Consider the following 16,829-nt stretch of genomic DNA (forward strand, 5'->3'; position numbering starts at 1 on the left):
TATGCTACTAAAGTAAGTTGAATATCTATAGAATTTTGTGTAAAATTAAAACGGAAAGTAAGTTAAAAGAGAAGAGTGGTCCCATACAAGCAGCAAAAAAAACGCATTTCTTTCTCCCCGACGGGGAATCGAACCCCGGTCTCCCGCGTGACAGGCGGGGATACTGACCACTATACTATCGAGGACCTTGCGGAGGGGTGAGTTAAATGCGTATCTGAAACACATGTAGTTACCCTCTAGTCACGATCACCCATATTCCGCTTGATCAATCCCTTTTGATAAATACGCGCTATATGTAGTTAATTTTATTGAAAGGTTTTGTTATTATTATCGTCTACTATATTCTAACGTAGAATACGAACAAATGCTTACATGCACTGTTACCTAATGCTGCGTGGTGTATATAACCATACGCGCGCACGTACGCATATACACTCTGATCCGCCGGATTTCGACGGACGGTGTTCCTTGCTCAGTCGAACGATTTATGCTACTCGCGATCACTGCACAGACCACACATCTGACCCTTGTGTACGGTCGGTAGCAGCAGATTGACAATACCCGCCGGTCCGTACTGTACGACGGCTCCATTGAGCTGGTTTTCAACCACGAGTACACCCTCCCGATCGATGTACACCCGGAAGTCGTAGAATTCGTCATCGGGTGGATACTGATATACGATATTGCGGAGATCGATCAGCTGCTCATCGTTAATGTTCACAGTCATGGTAGGTGAGAAGGACGTGCCGTTACTGTGGACAGCACCCGCACCAGAACTCGGTTCGTAGATCAAATAGTTACCGCCGGTGTAGATCTGTACGCCCTTCTGGTCATCCAGCACTAAGACGGCCATTTTGGGTGTAAGCGAACAGTCGGCGGTTAGCAGAAAGCTATCGCGCACCCGATACTCGTCCCGGATCTCGTTCGTCAGCTGCAGGATGCGATCGTTGAAAGTCGTCAACTTGTTGTGGATCAAGCTGCAGACACCTGGGAAGTGGAGAATACAAACAAAAACCCAAACACAAGCAATTACTGATAAAGTTCCCTCACGCAAGGACCCATCTCATTGGAGCTTACTGAGAAACCCGTACTCGATCCGTGACGTGTAGGAATGTTGCATTTTGACATTGTGATAGAACCGCGAAGGGAACCATATGGTGCCACCGTTGATCTGGATTTCCGTATCGTTCGACCACTGGAGAACGCGGGCTTGCACATCGATATGGTCGGTCATGTTGAGCGTATGCACACGTCCAGGCACAACTGCCGAAACAGCGTGGTCCAACCGGTGCAACAACATATCGATCCAGGAAGGCAGCTATAAAGACAGGCATAATTAAAAAATCGTAACGGAATCCGTGGTGTGGCCATACCTTCGTGAACGTAAACCGTCCATCGAGCCCAGTAACCGTTGTCAGTGGACTAAATCGATCTGCCCGGCAGTCGCCTGAAAATGGTGGTGGTGTAAGGCGTAGAATTTCCTTCGGGCAGCTACGGTCCTTCGTGTCGAGGGCGCGATAGATTCGCTCGACATAATCCGGCAGATGGTACGACACGTTGAACGCAATCCGGGGCTCTTTGGGGCACTGTTTCGGTACCTTCGTCTCGCCGAACACGACCTCGCCCGTAAGCTGGAAGGGACGCTGCAGGAACACTAGCGGCCGATAATCCGCCGAAAAGCACATCTACAATGACAATCAAAAAACATATTTCCATGTAGCGAGGTGTAATATTTTTGTTTTTTTTTCGCGTTTAAACGCGTTTATCCTTTGGAAAGCAACCAGTATGTATCGCCATGGCAACAGAACTGTTTGGTTGCTGCCTGTTGGTACCACACTGCTTAGCATATTGCACCATTCCCGTGCCATGGAATTTTCGTGTTTCCTTTTGCTCACGTGCACCAACTTTCGCTAGAAGCTCAGTAGTCATTGAAGTGCGCTGACATCGTCATTCAAGGCAAAACCATCGAGCGAGCAGGTTGCAATCCGTAGTAGGATCTAAATTAGCAGTGAATTTCAAAGCAGGCTTCTGACAAAATCCCGATACCTGAGAAAGGAGCAGTACGTGTGTGAGTTAAAAACAGTGAGCAGTGTCTTATTTCGTCGCATCGGAAGTGCGCCACTTGAAAAAGCCCTACAAGGTCGGCTGAAGTGTACAGAGGCTATTCAACCAACCACAATGGCTTCGGTAAGTGGAATCGGTAAAGAATCGACTTTGTAGCATTGAGGTGCACTATTCATCCCTCCCTTATCTGTTAGCTGGATCAAAAGCGTGAGGCATTCCGGAAGTATCTCGAATCTGCGGGTGCCATCGATTGTCTAAGCAAGGCGCTGATTCGACTGTACCAGGAAGACCACAAACCAGAAGATGCCTGCAAGTTCATCCGGCAGGTACTGTGTGAAAACTGTCCCACGGATGAGCAGGTCGCGGAAAGTATGGATGAGTTGGCCGCAGCCCGCAAACGGATCCAGCAACTTGAGCGCGAAAATCGTGGACTTGCGCTTAATGTTCGTCGAACAGCTAGCGAAACCAATCTGGCACTCGATACCGGTCTGCAGGAGCTGGCAGAGGACGAAGGATGCCAATCGCTGTTGAAAACACATCTCACCCAAGAGCTGCTCGAGCAGTTGAGGGTGGTGAAAACCCCGACCCTCAAATCGACCCTGCTAGATTGCGTCCAGTCGGGGTTGAAGAATCGGGATTCGCACGTTGGGCTGTATGCGGCCGACCCGGAGGCATACAGCGTGTTTGCCGAACTGTTTGACCCACTGATCGTGGAGTATCATGGGGGGTTCGGTGCGGAGGATAAACAGCCGGCACTCAGCTGGGGAGACCCGACGGAGCTGGAAAATCCTGATCCCGAGGGACAGTATGTCGTTTCGACGCGTGTCCGCTGTGCCCGGTCCGTGGAAGAATTCCCGTACCATCCGCGTATGCAGGAGGATCAGTACGAAGCAATCTACCAACAGGTGCAGGACGCAGTACAGAACCTGCCGGATGAATTGCAGGGAGAGCTTCATCTGTTGGAAACGCTCGATGCGGACAAAAAGTTGGAGTTGACCGAAGGACACTATCTGTTCAAGGAGTGTGACCGTTTTCTGGCTGAAGCACAAGCCAATCGGTTCTTCCCGGCTGGACGAGCCATCCTTCTGAATGAGGCGAAAACGTTCGTAATGTGGGTGAATGAGGAGGACCACTTGCGTATTATCTCCATGCAGGATGGTGCCGATGTCGGTGAGTAGTGGTATGTCAGTTGATTTCGACGTTTAGCCTCACATTGATGCTTACTATTTGCAGCGCAAGTGTACCAACGGTTCATCACCGCGATGGAAACGCTGGAGAAACATATTACCTTCCAACGCGACGAACGTCTCGGATATCTTACCTTCTGTCCGACCAATCTCGGCACGGCAATTCGTGCCTCGGTACACATTCGCCTGCCGAAACTAAGCAGTGACAAGGCCCGAATGGAGGAGGCAGCGGATACTCACAAACTGCAGATACGCGGTGTGCACGGTGAGCACACGGGCACCGACGATGGCGTACTAGATGTGTCGAACAAACGACGTCTTGGGCTGACGGAGTTTGAGGCGGTCAAGGAAATGGTGGACGGTGTGAAGGCATTGATTGCGTTGGAAAAGGAGTTGGAAGCCGGTGGTACTGAAGCCGCCGGTGAGGCTGAGCCCGCAGCCGAATAAGCTACTTTCGTGAAGGGAAACGAAGGGGATCGACGTATATGGACACACAATCTTACTTGTTGCTATTTGGAATATTCGCCTTTCAAGCAAAATTGCTTCAGCTAGTCGTTCTGCTAGTACAATCAATGTCGGGGATACCATTATGTTCATGTTACTCTGACTCTAGCTTCAGTTGCGCATCCAAAATAAATCAATTCTCATAACTATAAAGCCATGGGACTTGCAAAGCTCCACACTACAGGGTGGTCAATAAGTTCGAATAGAAATTTGCATCGTCAAGTACGCGTCATTATGATTGCGCCATGTTCATTATCTGTTTCTGATATCGTTGTCAGTTTTAACTACGCATATTCACTTTAAAATTTACACTTCCCAAACGCATCGTTCGTGCTAATTAGGAGACAATCCCCGCTTGGTATCGATTGAAAACCAAGGCCAAATTTAACGCGACGTACCTTTACATTTAGTTTCTCGTGCATGTAGTTGCCTCCAGTCTCCGAAACTTCTACGGAGATAAGCACTTCGTGTTCCAGCAGGACGGTGTACCAGAACATACAGGAATTTGGTGTAAACCTAGATTCTGAATGATTAACGTTTCTGTTTCGAGCAATATGTGAAGCTTGTGAAGTAATACGAAGTACGTATTTTTTTCTAAATATGCATGTTTTAAACGTTGGATAGAAAAACCCAGAAACAAAAAAAAAACATTTCTAGTTCTTTTATGGTATTTTAAAAGTGTATTCGATCTTATTGAACACCCTGTAGTTCTCGTTATGTTTTCTCCATTTTTTAGCACATACAAAAAAAAAAAACAAAGACGCCAAGATCCAGCGCTCCCTGGGTGGTATGCACATTTGCACAGATATGGCTGGAACAATTAAAAACAATTCGATTGTCCACTGCGGAGAAATGCAATCACCCAATCCCGGCCATGCTGATGTTGCTCGGGGTGCGCAAAAAATTGACCCCACTCTGATTGAGTTTAATTCAATTGAAAAACGAACGCGCGAGCCAGCACACGCGTGCGCCAAGATGGATCCCGGCCGGTAACATGGAGTCGAACAAGATCCCAACTCACCAACCCACCCCACGGTTACCTTCCCACCCCCGCCGTGGTAACTTACCTTCCAGTTGGAACTGTTCCATTCGTGGCGTGTAAGCGAGAAGAATATCCGTGCTGCACGGTCACACTTGAAGTTGGTGTACTGTGACACGATGTCCCACTTGTGCAGTACCTTCACCTCGTCCCGGCTGCCTTCCGGTTTGGGAATGGTGTGGGCAAGGATCAGATTTACCCGCAGCACTTCGTTTTCCGGCACGGCCGGCTGTTTGGAGTAGTTCTGGGTGTCCCATTTGAGCGTACCCTGCAGGAGCGTTTTCTGATCGTTCGCAATCAGCAGCGTCAGGTGTTTGTCACGTCCGATGTGGATCGTGTTCAGCTGTATCAGGCTGACGATGCGCAGCAGGTTGTTGACCAGCGAGAACGGGGCTTTCGTGAGAACCTTCGCATTGTCCAGTATGTCCGTTTCGAGCATGAACATCACATTGTCCTTGGTGTAGTCTTGGTGCACCCTAGCGAGCAGCTGAATGCCCAGATCATCGATCCGGTACCCATACTTGGCAATGTCTTCCTCCTTCGGCTCGAGAGTTTCCGCTGCAGTAGAACTGTTTGCCGGTGTGTTGCGTGTGCGGCTCTTCAGCGCGATGCCGCTGGTCATGTTCTCTGGGCGGTAGAAGCTGTAGCTAATCGATTTTCCCGCAATGTCCCACACGATCTCGTTGTTCACCGGTATGTAGACCAGGAAGCCTTGCTCACGTATGGTGGAATATTCTACATCGTTGATGGGGTTGTAGCTGCGAATCTTTACCACTGCGTAGGAAGAGTAACGGACGTCCACCTGGTTGCTGCGCGCCACCTTGTCCATCAGCATCGTCTGCTGCGTGGTGTTGCCACGAACCGTCGCCAGCACGGTGTTCTCGATAAGGATATCAGCCGGCGTGCCGAGCAGCGTCGGAAGCGCGTACTTGATCATGAACGGTCGTCGCACGATCTGCATATTAACGTGGCTATCCCGCAGCAGATTAATCCGTTTGATGACTGAAAGTGATGAGAAACTGCGTGCAAGCAACATATTCTCCAGTTCCTACTTCAGCAGCTTATACTTACTGTTTCCGTCGGTTAGATTGTGGAACGTCGTTTGATTGAGATGGTAACATAGGACGGCTTTACCCTCAAACTGGACGATAAACTCGAAATGTAATGGCGTGGGACTAATGGTGGATAGCTTCATCGATTTCAGTATGCTGCTCAATCGATCCAACCGCAGATGGCTCGAGTTGAACGTCGTCAGCCGGTTGATGACAGCGTCACTCAATCCGCGCGCTTTAATGTACAGCTGCGGATGGTACACAAACGTGTGTTAGTTCTCCAAACCTGACAAAGGGCCGATTGGGTCGATTAGACACATACCCCCAGCTGGCCCGTAAACCTGCCAAGAGCTTCCGTATCGAACTTGAATGAAGCGATCATTGGTAGATCCGTTTGGTGGCTACCGATCAGCATGGTCTGCAGCATCGAACCGATGTGGAACTTACGGTCGCGGTAGTCAAACAGATAGTTGCCAGTGACCCAATACTTGGGCGCAGGTGCATCCGGTAGTTGGCGGGTCATGTATGCGAGAAGCAACTTGCTAGAAGCGAAGAATTGAAAGCAAAGCCCCAATTGAATCTTACTTACTTACTTATCCGATGCTACAACGGTTTCACGGTCTTTGCCTCGGAGCCTACCACGGCTCCTCTGTCCATTTGGACAACCTAAAAGGACTCTACAAACAAGGATATGACCAGTCCACCGGACCCTGGCGAGGCGAGTCGTAGAGCTCGTCATTAAAGCTGCACCTCCATTGTCCTTCCACGCCTACTCAGAGACAGAGTCCATGCCCCAGAAGCGTATGTGAGTACTGGAACTATATAATTTCTTTATAGATCCAGCTTCGTTCGTCACGACAGGTATTTCTCTAGAGAAGTTGTAGTCAGACTGTCAGACTTGTCGGACTGTTGAAAGACCGGCTTACAAACAAACACTCTAGCACCTATCTCAACATCAATTATGTTGTTGTCGGTGTTGACATTTGACCTTTGATTAGTATTTGATTGCAAGATCGCTGAGAGTATTACCATCAGCTTGGGTTTTATCCTCGTTAATCTTCAACCCAAGGCCGCCTGCTCAATCCTTTGGTAAGCATCGGCTACTTAGGAGAGCCGTAAACGATTGTTGTCTACATCATCAACGTATGCCATGATCGGGATTGACTTAAAGAAGATGGTTCGCGAAGATTCCACCTCCGAGACGCGGATCGCCCCCCTCTAGGTTGAAGAGTACACAAGCAAGCCCATCTCCCACACCCAATTCCAAACTTCGCCCAAACTCTCGTACTTACAGATGCTGGTAGCAAGGGTAGGTCGTTTCGGAGATGCTCAGGACGGTCGTGCGATAAAAGTTGATCATATGCGGATCGTTCTCCGTCTTAATCACACTGTACAGCCCCAGTAACCGGCCCGGCGTTGGATTGGAGAACAGCAGCATCGTAAATGCGGCCACCCGCAGCTGCAACGGGCTGGTGCGCGAGTGAAAGATTGGCCAGTACGTTTCGTACACCTGGTTCGGGCGCAAATGGGCCGTCGGCAGCAGGGCCAACATGGCGAGAAAGCGTATGTCGGTGTTTTGCGGATAGTCTGCGCGAATAATTGGATCCAAATATTCGGCCACGTTTTCCAGCTGCAGATTGCCCAACCCCTCCAGGTAGAGCATCTGCTGCTCGTACTCGAAGCTATCTGTTGGAAGAAAGGACAAAATGCACAGTCGAGCGGTTGTTCGCGAGAAAAGAGATTAGCGAAATGCAAACTTACTCAGGAACAGATCGAAGTACATCTTGACGTACTTTTCGAACGTGTCCGCAGTCAATTTACCCGCCACGAACGTGTTGTAGATCATGGTGGCGTAACTGAGCACCGCCGCATGCTTTATGTCCGGCCGATCCGCACCAACTTCCAGGAATACCTCACACTCCTTTACCAACTCTTGCGACGGTTCCGCCATGTAGAATGGTAGCGAGATCAGCAGCTGTACCGCCGTCATCGGGTTAACCTGCTTGTTCATGATGAGATCGCGCGTGAGCAGTATGGTGGAGGTCGTCCCCGTACGCGGCACTATCTCGAGAAAGATGTTTCGGGCCGTTTCCTGCCGATACGATGTACCGAGATCGATCTCCTCGTACAGCTGCTTCAGCGTTTCCAAATCCATCGTGCCCATCAGCCGGATGATTTCCGACACCGTCTCGTCGTACGGTTCCTTCAGCTTGTTGTCCACCGTCTCCAGATTGTCCGCCATTGCGTTCAGCAAGCTGGCGGTACGGTTTATTAGCTTCTCTTTCGATTTTGGACTGCGGCCACCGGTCGCCTCGAGATCGGGGCTCTCGAACAGGATGGGACTGAACAGATACGCCATGCCGTTGACGATGTCCACCACCGGTCGACCGGGCGTATCGTCCAGGACCTGGTGCTGCTCGTACCGCAAAACCACACGCGAGTACAGGAACTGGGGGTAGTAGGATTCCAGCGTCCGAATGTTCGTGCGCATGGTGCCATCGAGCTCGGTCAGCATGTAGCGGTACGACTCGATCTTACGCAGCTTGTAGTTCGCGATACGGGACGTGATCGCCTGCGGTTGCTTGTTCGGGATGCAGTGATTCTGCGGTATATTGCTGCGCGTCAGATAGATCGCACCGCGATAGATCGTACACCGGTCCATGCCGTACGTTTTCGAAATCTCGAACACGTTCGATTTGTTCACGACGAAGTACTCGGTCGGGCAGCTGCCGAAGATGCCCTGCTCATCGACAACATACGCCCCGGGACCGTCACCGTGCGCTTGCAGCAGTGAGGCCAGCGCACGCTTGATGTTCGCCGACCAGATCGGTTCATTCTGCTTGAGCTGGATGCTGAGGATCGTATCGTTTGCGATCGCTATACGGAAAGGTTCCAGCAGTGCGGACACATCACCCTCGCTCTGTGGGATGTGATGGCGATCGAGCTCGATCTATCGCGTGCAAGGAACGGGCTAGTGTGAGCAAAACTCTTCTCTCTTTTTCGGCTACATTAGGAGTGTAACTTACCTGTGCGGCAAGATTTTTCGCATCGTAACGATGGACTCGCAGGTAACCGTTCAGGTACCACATGTAGTTATCGGTCGCGTGCACATCCGGCACGAGAGTCACATCCGTTTCCAGCCGGTACCGGATATCGTAGTTTGGTGGAAAGATATCGAACGCATTGCTGCGATCAATGAGTAGCGGCAGTATGATCACAGCTGCAATAGCACGATAGCATGATACACAGTGAGTCGTAGTAAAATTAACTCTGCTAATAATGTTGGGCTAATAATTGTTAGAATATTATGGGGAGGCACGGTGGTGTATTGGTAGCGATTGCCGGACACGACAGCGACCGGTACAAAATCCCATTCGGACCCAGTCTCCCTACGCTTAACGGGGTAAATAAAGTCAGAAGAGATAGCCGGGGATAGCCAGAAGAAATAAGCAGGCCTTTTTTTGCGATCCCTTGAGGTTGTTGTGTCAATAAAGAAGGGTAGGTACTGTTAAAAAGACAGACATTTAAAAAACAGCCAGCAAATGTGTGTGTTGAATTGTTTAGATTTTATGGAAAAGTTATTAGAAATATTTTGAAAGCTACTCTCACAGCTGTGTAAGCTGATAAGACACGGAGGGTAAATCCGGTGCAAAGCAAACCATTTCTAATGTAGGAAAATTCCACGCCAGATCATGTCAAGTCAAAACCGGAATATCGAAGTCAAAATTCTTCAAGAACCTCTCCCAATAAGATCCTTTCGCTTGGCCACAAGACGACACATCAATGCATGAGGCATCTAACGATAGCTTCAGTGCCTTTCCTTTCGTTAATGAACGCATTTCCTCGTGCGTAGAGTTCCAGTTGCTTCCAGCAGCATGTCCGACTCCGTCTCGCCTAGCCTGGACAAGCAATTAAAACGCTGTCAAAAGGTCAACGTTGGATCGGATCACGAGACTGCCGGCAAAAGATGGGCGAGCAAAAACGCGTGGCACTCTTCATCTCCTCTTTCCTGCGCGGGCTTCGATCAGCTTGAGGACACTGCTGTGGAATGTTGTGCAAATGCATTCTACGATGCCACGCATTCCAGTCCACCGTAAGCGATAAGCCACTATCACCAGCCGGCGGTATACAAACGCACACACACACACACACAGAGGAAGCGGGTTACGGCCCCGGAGTTTTGGTGACTTTGTGTTGCGGGGCTTTCGGCAGGAAGCTTTGTTATCTTCGGAGTGTGCTGGTGAAATGTTGAGAAGCGACCATTACAGGGGCCAGAATTTCGGAAACAGCTACTAACCCCACACTAGCACCGGAAGTCGTCGATTGGCTGGAATGGTGGAACCCATCCTGACAGCGATAGTGTCACAACTTATCACACACTGTTTGTTGTTTTCTTCTTCAAACGCACTGATCACTATGATGGAGAACACGGTACAGACACTCAATGGGGGTGGACACCGTTAATCAAACGGAAATGCAACTCAAATCATCTTGCAGATGTTCACACATAACACAACGCATCACCAACGCTTCAGGTTCAATTGCTCTCGGGACTTCACTTTCTCCTGCGATTGAGATCACTCCGAACTGGACGATAGTCGCGACATAACTGACGAGCAGCATCGATCGTCTTGGTTTTATCCAGCCCACGGCTGCTGGGACATCCCCTAGCAGGGATGGGTTGGAGGCGCCTGTCAATTGACCAATCACTGGTCGTCGATGCCTTGGCAAAGGCACTTAACCGCACTTCTGATCGGTGACGTCGTGACCCCGGAGGTTATTCATTCCCAGGGAGAGGAAGCTCGACGTACACTACAACCAACCACGACGGGACGACGTTCCCGTTCCGTTCAGACAACCGGCCGCAACCGTCTGCGTTCTCGCGATCGGACGGCACACAACTGACTCTGGTTGTATGGTTTGCTTGCCAGCAGAAGTGCCGCCGGGGTTCTGCACTGAAAGCGAGGAAAGCAGAACGACCAAATCGTAAGATCGTTCGGGGATGGCATGGAATCGTGCGGGAGGAGTTTGAAATGAGTAAATACCAAGAAATGCTGATAAGGCTTTTTTTTCGTCTGACGAGTATCAAACGTGGTCCTTCGGTTCCGGCCTAGCACAATCGCGCAAAACTGTTGACCCACAGCGGTGACGAATGATGCAACTGCCGTTCATGGGCGAAAAAAATGAATGACAGGGCGCGTTGAAACAAATGGAAGGAAGTAGATTTGATTAAAGGAAAAACTGCCGGTGGGTCAATGCAATAGCGCACTCTTTGGGGGTATCTCGTGATTCCATTAGTCCACCCGCGGTCAATAAAAAGATGCTATTTTTGGGATGCGCCTTTCGTCAATGTTTTGCAAGGACGACGAACGGGAAAGCACTAAGGAACGGTGCCAGTTGATGCCTGCATGACATCATCATCGTTCGCTACATTCCGGGCATTGCAGTTGATTGAAATCAGTTAACAGATTTGGCCCTTGTTTTGGGAAAGAATTTTGCCTCTTCTTTGACTTGTTTATAGTTGAGCGATATGGCCAGGATTCTCAATCGTTCGCCACCAAATTGTTCCTTTCCTCTAGAGCTATACCCGTTCTTCGATAGGTATTAGAGTGCGAGGACTCTTTGGATGTCCTTCGACGACGTTGTAGCTCGAATTTAATGGTCTACTGATTATCAGTCTCTAGCATTGATCACCGGTACCGGTACCGATCACCGGATAGTAGCATCCATCTCCTCATCATGAGCTCAATCAGATTCGAACGTCGTGTTGTGCAGTCCGCAGTTAATTTGCGCTGCATTCTCCGCATTCCTGAAGGATCCTCGACCTATCGGAAGAACAGTTTGCGATCTGTTGCTTTCTCAACATTTTCCAGTATTTCTCTTTTTGCCGAACCTTGATTCTGCCACTGCTCGGATTTACTCTTGTAGCAGCTTGATCCTCCAGCATTCTCTATTCATCCATTTTTTAAATTTATTTCCGTTCATTCAAAACGATTGGGGCAAACTTTATTTGCTTGCTTTTTCTATTATATTAGAAACATTGATCGAAAATCGACTGTTGGGTACCGGGGTATATGTATCAATAAAGCGTTCTTCTTTATAACGTTACTTCGATACCGCAGAAGACGTTGAAACCACGTGCAAACTGGTTAGAATTTTGCGTATCTGTTCGGCAAGTTCTCTGTTAAAAGTAAATAAAGAAAGCTTCTTTTGTAGTATGCTTGTCTTATGCATCTTAGATCGCACCAAACAACAACTTACCCGTTTTGTGGAAGGGCAGGGTCTAGTTGAGATTGCAAATGCTGTAGCATGTTGACGAACTGATCCATGCTCTGCACGACGGTTGCACCCGAGTTAAGCCAGACGCGTGGCAATGTGTACACAATGGTTGAAGCTTTCGCGATCGCATCCACTGGCGAGCAAACGCGCATTCCATTCAGCAGGTATCGATTCAGCAGCGATCCGATCGCGAGCTCTTTCAGTGCTGCATCGGCCAGAATGCCTTGCCAGCTGGTGATGTTGCGCAGTAGCTTTAAACCGCTACAGAACTGGCGTTGAAAGAAAGACGATTTTGCCTCTTGCGCTCTACAATGGAAGGAAGTACATGGAAGGATAATTTTCAGGAAAATTACAGGAAACAATCCGCGGACTTGAATACCTACTGTTTGGGAAAGATTGGAATAAACACATCGTTGTCGATCGACTGTTTTAGCTTATCGAGAATGGCTTGGAAGAGCACTCGGAGAGGTTTGCACGTGATCTTTAGCGATGGATAGTCGCGCACGAATCGCTTCAGTAATCGCACCAATCGGAACGTTTGCGTCGTCGACAGCGGATCCCAGTACTGTTCGACCAGTGCCGTCAGCTTTGGCAGGAATATTTTCTCCACCAGCGTCGGTATAAGGCGAACGTCTGGATCCGCTGCTAGTGACGCCTCCGTTGTGGCCGAGCAACCATACTGAGCGACCGTGCGGTACCATTTCTCATTCTCCACCTCAACCAAGGCTTCCATCGTTAGTGGGTTCCAGCAGACGTGGTCGATCCGGATCAATGGTGCCAAGATCTTGGGCAGACAAAGGCTCACATAAGCGTCACTGTACGCGGGCATATCGTGCTGGCGCCACTGCTCAAACCGCTCCAAGATGCCGGCCACCTCACCGTACTCTTCCGCCGCGTCTACAAACACCTCTCTCGTTTCCAGCTCTATCGCCTGCAGCGTGGAACGATAGCGGGCTGCTTCCATGTCTGGGATTTCGTCATCACTAGACATGCCATCGAAGTGACTCTCAGCCGTTTCATTCTTTTCGCGATCCCGCCGACGGCGTGTGCGACGTCCCTCCCGTTCAGCTGCTCGCCGTACGCGTTCCTGCTCTTCGGGACCAACTCGTTTGATGCCTTCTACAAATGAAACAGAATAAGAAAAAAGGTGGATTAACATTAGATCCTGCGGTCCTCGTTGCGCAGCTACATGCCAATACTTACTGTTTGCATCAGAAACTTCCTTCACCTGGTCGCGCATGTCCTGCCGGCGTCGTTCAATAAGCATTCCCGAATGTTTCCCCATCAAGGTAAGCGCTTTTTGCTCGAGGGCCATCACCAATGGCACCTTTTCATTTAAGCACTCGATCAAATCCGAAACATAGCAGCGAAACTCTTGATAAAATCGGTACTTGGCCGCAGCAACAGGAGCTTTTTGTTCGCACGATAGGTGGTCCATCTGGAGCAGTTTGATTTCTTGCGTAATTTGTTTGATATCTTCGTCGTGCTTCCGATTTAACTCTGCCGTCGTTCGTTGTCGTTCTGTCAGCTGTGCAAGAATCTGCTGTGGCATCCGGGGCCCGGTTGGTTTCGTGTCCGTTGCTTTAGTCATTCCAACACTGCCGCTGCTTGCTGCATTCGATCGCTTGCTACTACTACTACTACTACCAGCCAGCCGGATACCACTGGACGCTGCATAAGCTTTCTCAAGCAGGGCAGCCGTTGAAAGACCACGCAGCTCATTGGCCCCATCGCCGACCCGTTGATCATCCATCAGGAGGGCTGATTTGTTCTGGAACGTTTGACTGAAGCTGCTGCCGATTAAGTACTGTGAAATTACGGACTCTTGCTGAGCTGAAACTAGCTGAGCACCGGTAACGCCCTTGCGTATTTGTTGATTTTCCCATTCCTTCGTTTCCACATCGGAATCTTCCGCATCGGAATCTGTGTGATGAGGAGGAAATTCAATATTGAATTAATGTGTGTCTCACGGTAATGCAAAACCAGATTGCAGTACCTTCGCGCTGTACGGCATAAAACTGTTCCCGTCGTTCTTCACGCTCTTTGGCACCGGTTATAGCCGACATATCGATCCGATCGTCGTCCTCATCCGATCCGTCACCGTCTCCGTCTTCTTGCACGGTTCGTTTTTTATTCTTTTCTTCCTTCGGTTCCTCGACAGGAATAAACTCACCTAAAATGCAGAGCAAAACAAATGGAATTTGAAAACGCATGTAAGTTTGGTAATATACCGCCGTTGACTTACCTTGCTCGCGAGCTTTCTGGCGTCGCTTGCGCGCTGCATGAATCATGGCCGCATCCGGTATAACACCGTTCTCGAGACACATCTTGAAGTTGTCCTGCGGTTTCGCAAACCGATGGTGATGCTGCATCCGACCATCGGATTCATCTCCCTCGTTCGTTTCATCCTCCGAGGACATATCGTTCCGTCCGGCGCACAGGGCAGCCCGACCGTTCAGAATCATATTCTCAGGGTCCGACTTTTTGACCACCAGCTGCGCACAACCCGTGTCGAAGATTGAATGCGATTTCATGGGAAGCAAGAGCCATGTATGCAAAATAAAAGCAGAAAGACACGTATTAGCGTAAATCTTATAATGGACATCGTTTTGCGCTGATTCTAACACAGTGAAGAAGAAATGCGCGGCGCAGAGTATTAGAGAGACGAAAAAGCGGTGCAAATTATCCTTTCGGCTGCTTGTAGATGCGTTTTGCATTTTGCTCTTCTTACTGTGATCCTCGAAATCAAGCATCAACCACCGCGATCGGTTGTTTAAGGATTGAGCGTGGAACTATGGTTTGATGCGCCATGGTGCATTTGATAGGGGAAAGGTTTCTAAGTAAATGGGTACAATATAATACACAGAGAAACGGTATGTATAGCCCATTGGGTACTCGACTCATTGAACGATCATTCGCCAATACCTGAGATCAATTAACCCAAATGATCGCGATTTTAAAATACTCAATTTCTAAGCAAATCAACAATCGTTCACCAATCGAAACTAACTCGACGATTTCCTTCTCCCAAGAGCTCACAACTGGGATTAAAGCAAAGAACAAGGGACGCACTGCCGTCTGTGTAACATCCAACATAAAGTTTTTGGGCGAAAAGAACCAATACGAAGCATTGCTTGTTCTCGCTTAACCTTCTTCTTCATCATCTTCTATGTTTCGATCGTGGTTTTTTGTGATGTTTTTGATCAAAGTAAATGTAGTTTAAATACAACTTAAAGGAAAAAAGAGTAGTAGAAAATTGAATAATAATAACCTTACCACAAAGTCGTCTGTGCGTATTTCTGTTTGGATATTAGAGCTAGAATTTTCACACTTTTCTCTTTTTATCTTATCATTACTGTCGTTGCCGTACGACCCCGTGCCTGAAGGCGGTGATGATGACGAAAGGTACTGCTGCTTGCGGGAGGCGTTCGGTTTGCTGCCCTGCTCCATGCCATACCCGGTCTGGGCCGTGGTCGACTGTGTGCCATTGCTCTTTTCCATGTGTCGTTTCCGGCGCCGTTCCTTGTCGAGCGTTTTCATCACCTTCTTGCTGTGGGAGGACTTTTTCACTTGGAAAATTTCGCCCTCCTCTGCACAGAACAAGGAACGGTTAACGGGACGATGACCCAATCGCGATGGGAATTGGAAATAAAGAGAAAGAAGAAGAAGAAAAGAAAAACGAACGGGAAAAGGTGCCATTAAATGAGTTCCTGAGTAGACACGGTGATGGGTAGCGCGCTGGACGGTACGATGATCGTGCACAAAAAGGGGAGGGGAGAAATTTTCCCTACAGCGAGTAACGTTTCGCGTCACGGTCACTGTACAATTGACGCACGGGGGATTCACTGAATAATTTCGATTTCTTCATTTAACCCTATAAGGCCGGACGAATCCCACATTCCGTCAGTGTGCGTTTTAGCAATCTTCTCCGGGCACTGTGCAATTTGCCAGAAACGCTTTTCTTTTCTTCTGCAATTGAATTCACGGTCGTCGACTAGCGATCACTTTGCCACATGACGACGATGGGCATATTGCGTTTTTTCTCGCTTCGTGTACTTTTTCTGTTTTGTTATGTTCAAGGGCTAAAATAGATGTTTTTTGTTACCTTCGTCGTCGAAACTAAGCAAAGAGGGTTTGGTGCTCGGAATCGCTTTCAACGAGCCCTTAGAGGAAGATTCCGCACGGTGTTCTTTTCGCTTGCGGTGTTCGGACCCGGTCGGTACAACCGCTACCGCCGGACCTTCCGGTGTGGGATCGGTATCCATCGGCACGGGTCGATTGGTGTCGCTCCCATTATCACCTCCATTGCTGATGCAGTGTGAGCCGGAATCCTTGCCGGATGCATTGTGGTTCTCTTCATCCTCATCATCGTACCCGCTGAAAACGCGTCGTTGGATTGGTTTTTTTGGTTTCCGGAAAAGCGACATCGCTCATTAAGCCCGTTCCTGCTGCTGCCCTGTGTGTGCGTGTGTATGTGTGTTGTTGTTTTGCCCGCTGTGTTTGGCTCGTTTAAAAGCTGCTACTGTTGCTGCATCACATCACTTTCAGGTATCACACAACGCAAAAGAAAGATTCTGATGTAAAATACACTTTTCACTGGATTGGATGGACAATTAGGTAGGAAAATTGAATCAAAACACGCCAGACGGAAAAGCGCTATCGCTCCGCATTGAGAGAAAATTTTCCTTTGCTTTTTTCTTTCTC

At 49.0% G+C, this 16,829-nt stretch overlaps 3 protein-coding genes and 1 non-coding gene across 4 annotated transcripts; 1 reads left to right on the forward strand and 3 right to left on the reverse strand.

Annotated features, from left to right (window-relative positions):
• Positions 1-113: 113 nt before the first annotated feature.
• Positions 114-185, reverse strand: Trnad-guc (transfer RNA aspartic acid (anticodon GUC)). Its single transcript has one exon. It is a non-coding gene; the product is annotated as a tRNA-Asp (tRNA).
• Positions 186-306: 121 nt separating this feature from the next.
• Positions 307-10,308, reverse strand: LOC128301947 (uncharacterized). The gene is made up of 10 exons (XM_053038671.1): positions 10,144-10,308; positions 8,873-9,066; positions 7,608-8,796; positions 7,139-7,532; positions 6,169-6,388; positions 5,866-6,094; positions 4,823-5,796; positions 1,374-1,685; positions 1,078-1,318; positions 307-987 (listed from the first exon to the last, which is right to left on the reverse strand). The coding sequence occupies exons 1-10, from the start codon at positions 10,190-10,192 to the stop codon at positions 491-493; spliced, it is 4,299 nt and encodes a 1,432-aa protein (XP_052894631.1). The 5' UTR covers positions 10,193-10,308; the 3' UTR covers positions 307-490.
• On the forward strand, positions 1,983-3,875 carry LOC128302036 (arginine kinase 1-like). The gene is made up of 3 exons (XM_053038789.1): positions 1,983-2,187; positions 2,259-3,234; positions 3,298-3,875. Exons 1-3 carry the CDS (start codon positions 2,179-2,181, stop codon positions 3,696-3,698), a joined length of 1,386 nt encoding a protein of 461 aa, XP_052894749.1. The 5' UTR covers positions 1,983-2,178; the 3' UTR covers positions 3,699-3,875.
• Positions 10,309-11,800: 1,492 nt separating the features above from the next.
• On the reverse strand, positions 11,801-16,805 carry LOC128297164 (PAX3- and PAX7-binding protein 1). Its single transcript, XM_053032753.1, has 8 exons — positions 16,231-16,805; positions 15,402-15,715; positions 14,371-14,620; positions 14,122-14,298; positions 13,329-14,048; positions 12,509-13,244; positions 12,108-12,431; positions 11,801-12,027 (listed from the first exon to the last, which is right to left on the reverse strand). Exons 1-8 carry the CDS (start codon positions 16,550-16,552, stop codon positions 11,952-11,954), a joined length of 2,919 nt encoding a protein of 972 aa, XP_052888713.1. The 5' UTR covers positions 16,553-16,805; the 3' UTR covers positions 11,801-11,951.
• Positions 16,806-16,829: the final 24 nt, after the last annotated feature.

Source organism: Anopheles moucheti, chromosome 2 (assembly GCF_943734755.1).
Source record: "Anopheles moucheti chromosome 2, idAnoMoucSN_F20_07, whole genome shotgun sequence".
NCBI classification, from domain to species: Eukaryota; Metazoa; Arthropoda; class Insecta; order Diptera; family Culicidae; genus Anopheles; species Anopheles moucheti.

Coding starts and splice junctions, on each gene's coding strand:
- LOC128301947 (XM_053038671.1), bottom strand. CDS start 10,192: ATGGGTTCCACCATTCCAGCCAATCGACGACTTCCGGTGCTAGTGTGG. Junction 6,095..6,168: donor GGTTTACGGGCCAGCTGGGG/GTATGTGTCTAA, acceptor TACCATCCGCAG/CTGTACATTAAAGCGCGCGG. Junction 5,797..5,865: donor CAATCTAACCGACGGAAACA/GTAAGTATAAGC, acceptor CATCACTTTCAG/TCATCAAACGGATTAATCTG.
- LOC128297164 (XM_053032753.1), bottom strand. CDS start 16,552: ATGTCGCTTTTCCGGAAACCAAAAAAACCAATCCAACGACGCGTTTTC. Junction 14,621..15,401: donor TACGCACAGACGACTTTGTG/GTAAGGTTATTA, acceptor GGTTGTGCGCAG/CTGGTGGTCAAAAAGTCGGA. Junction 14,049..14,121: donor TTATGCCGTACAGCGCGAAG/GTACTGCAATCT, acceptor CTCATCACACAG/ATTCCGATGCGGAAGATTCC.
- LOC128302036 (XM_053038789.1), top strand. Junction 3,235..3,297: donor GCAGGATGGTGCCGATGTCG/GTGAGTAGTGGT, acceptor TACTATTTGCAG/CGCAAGTGTACCAACGGTTC.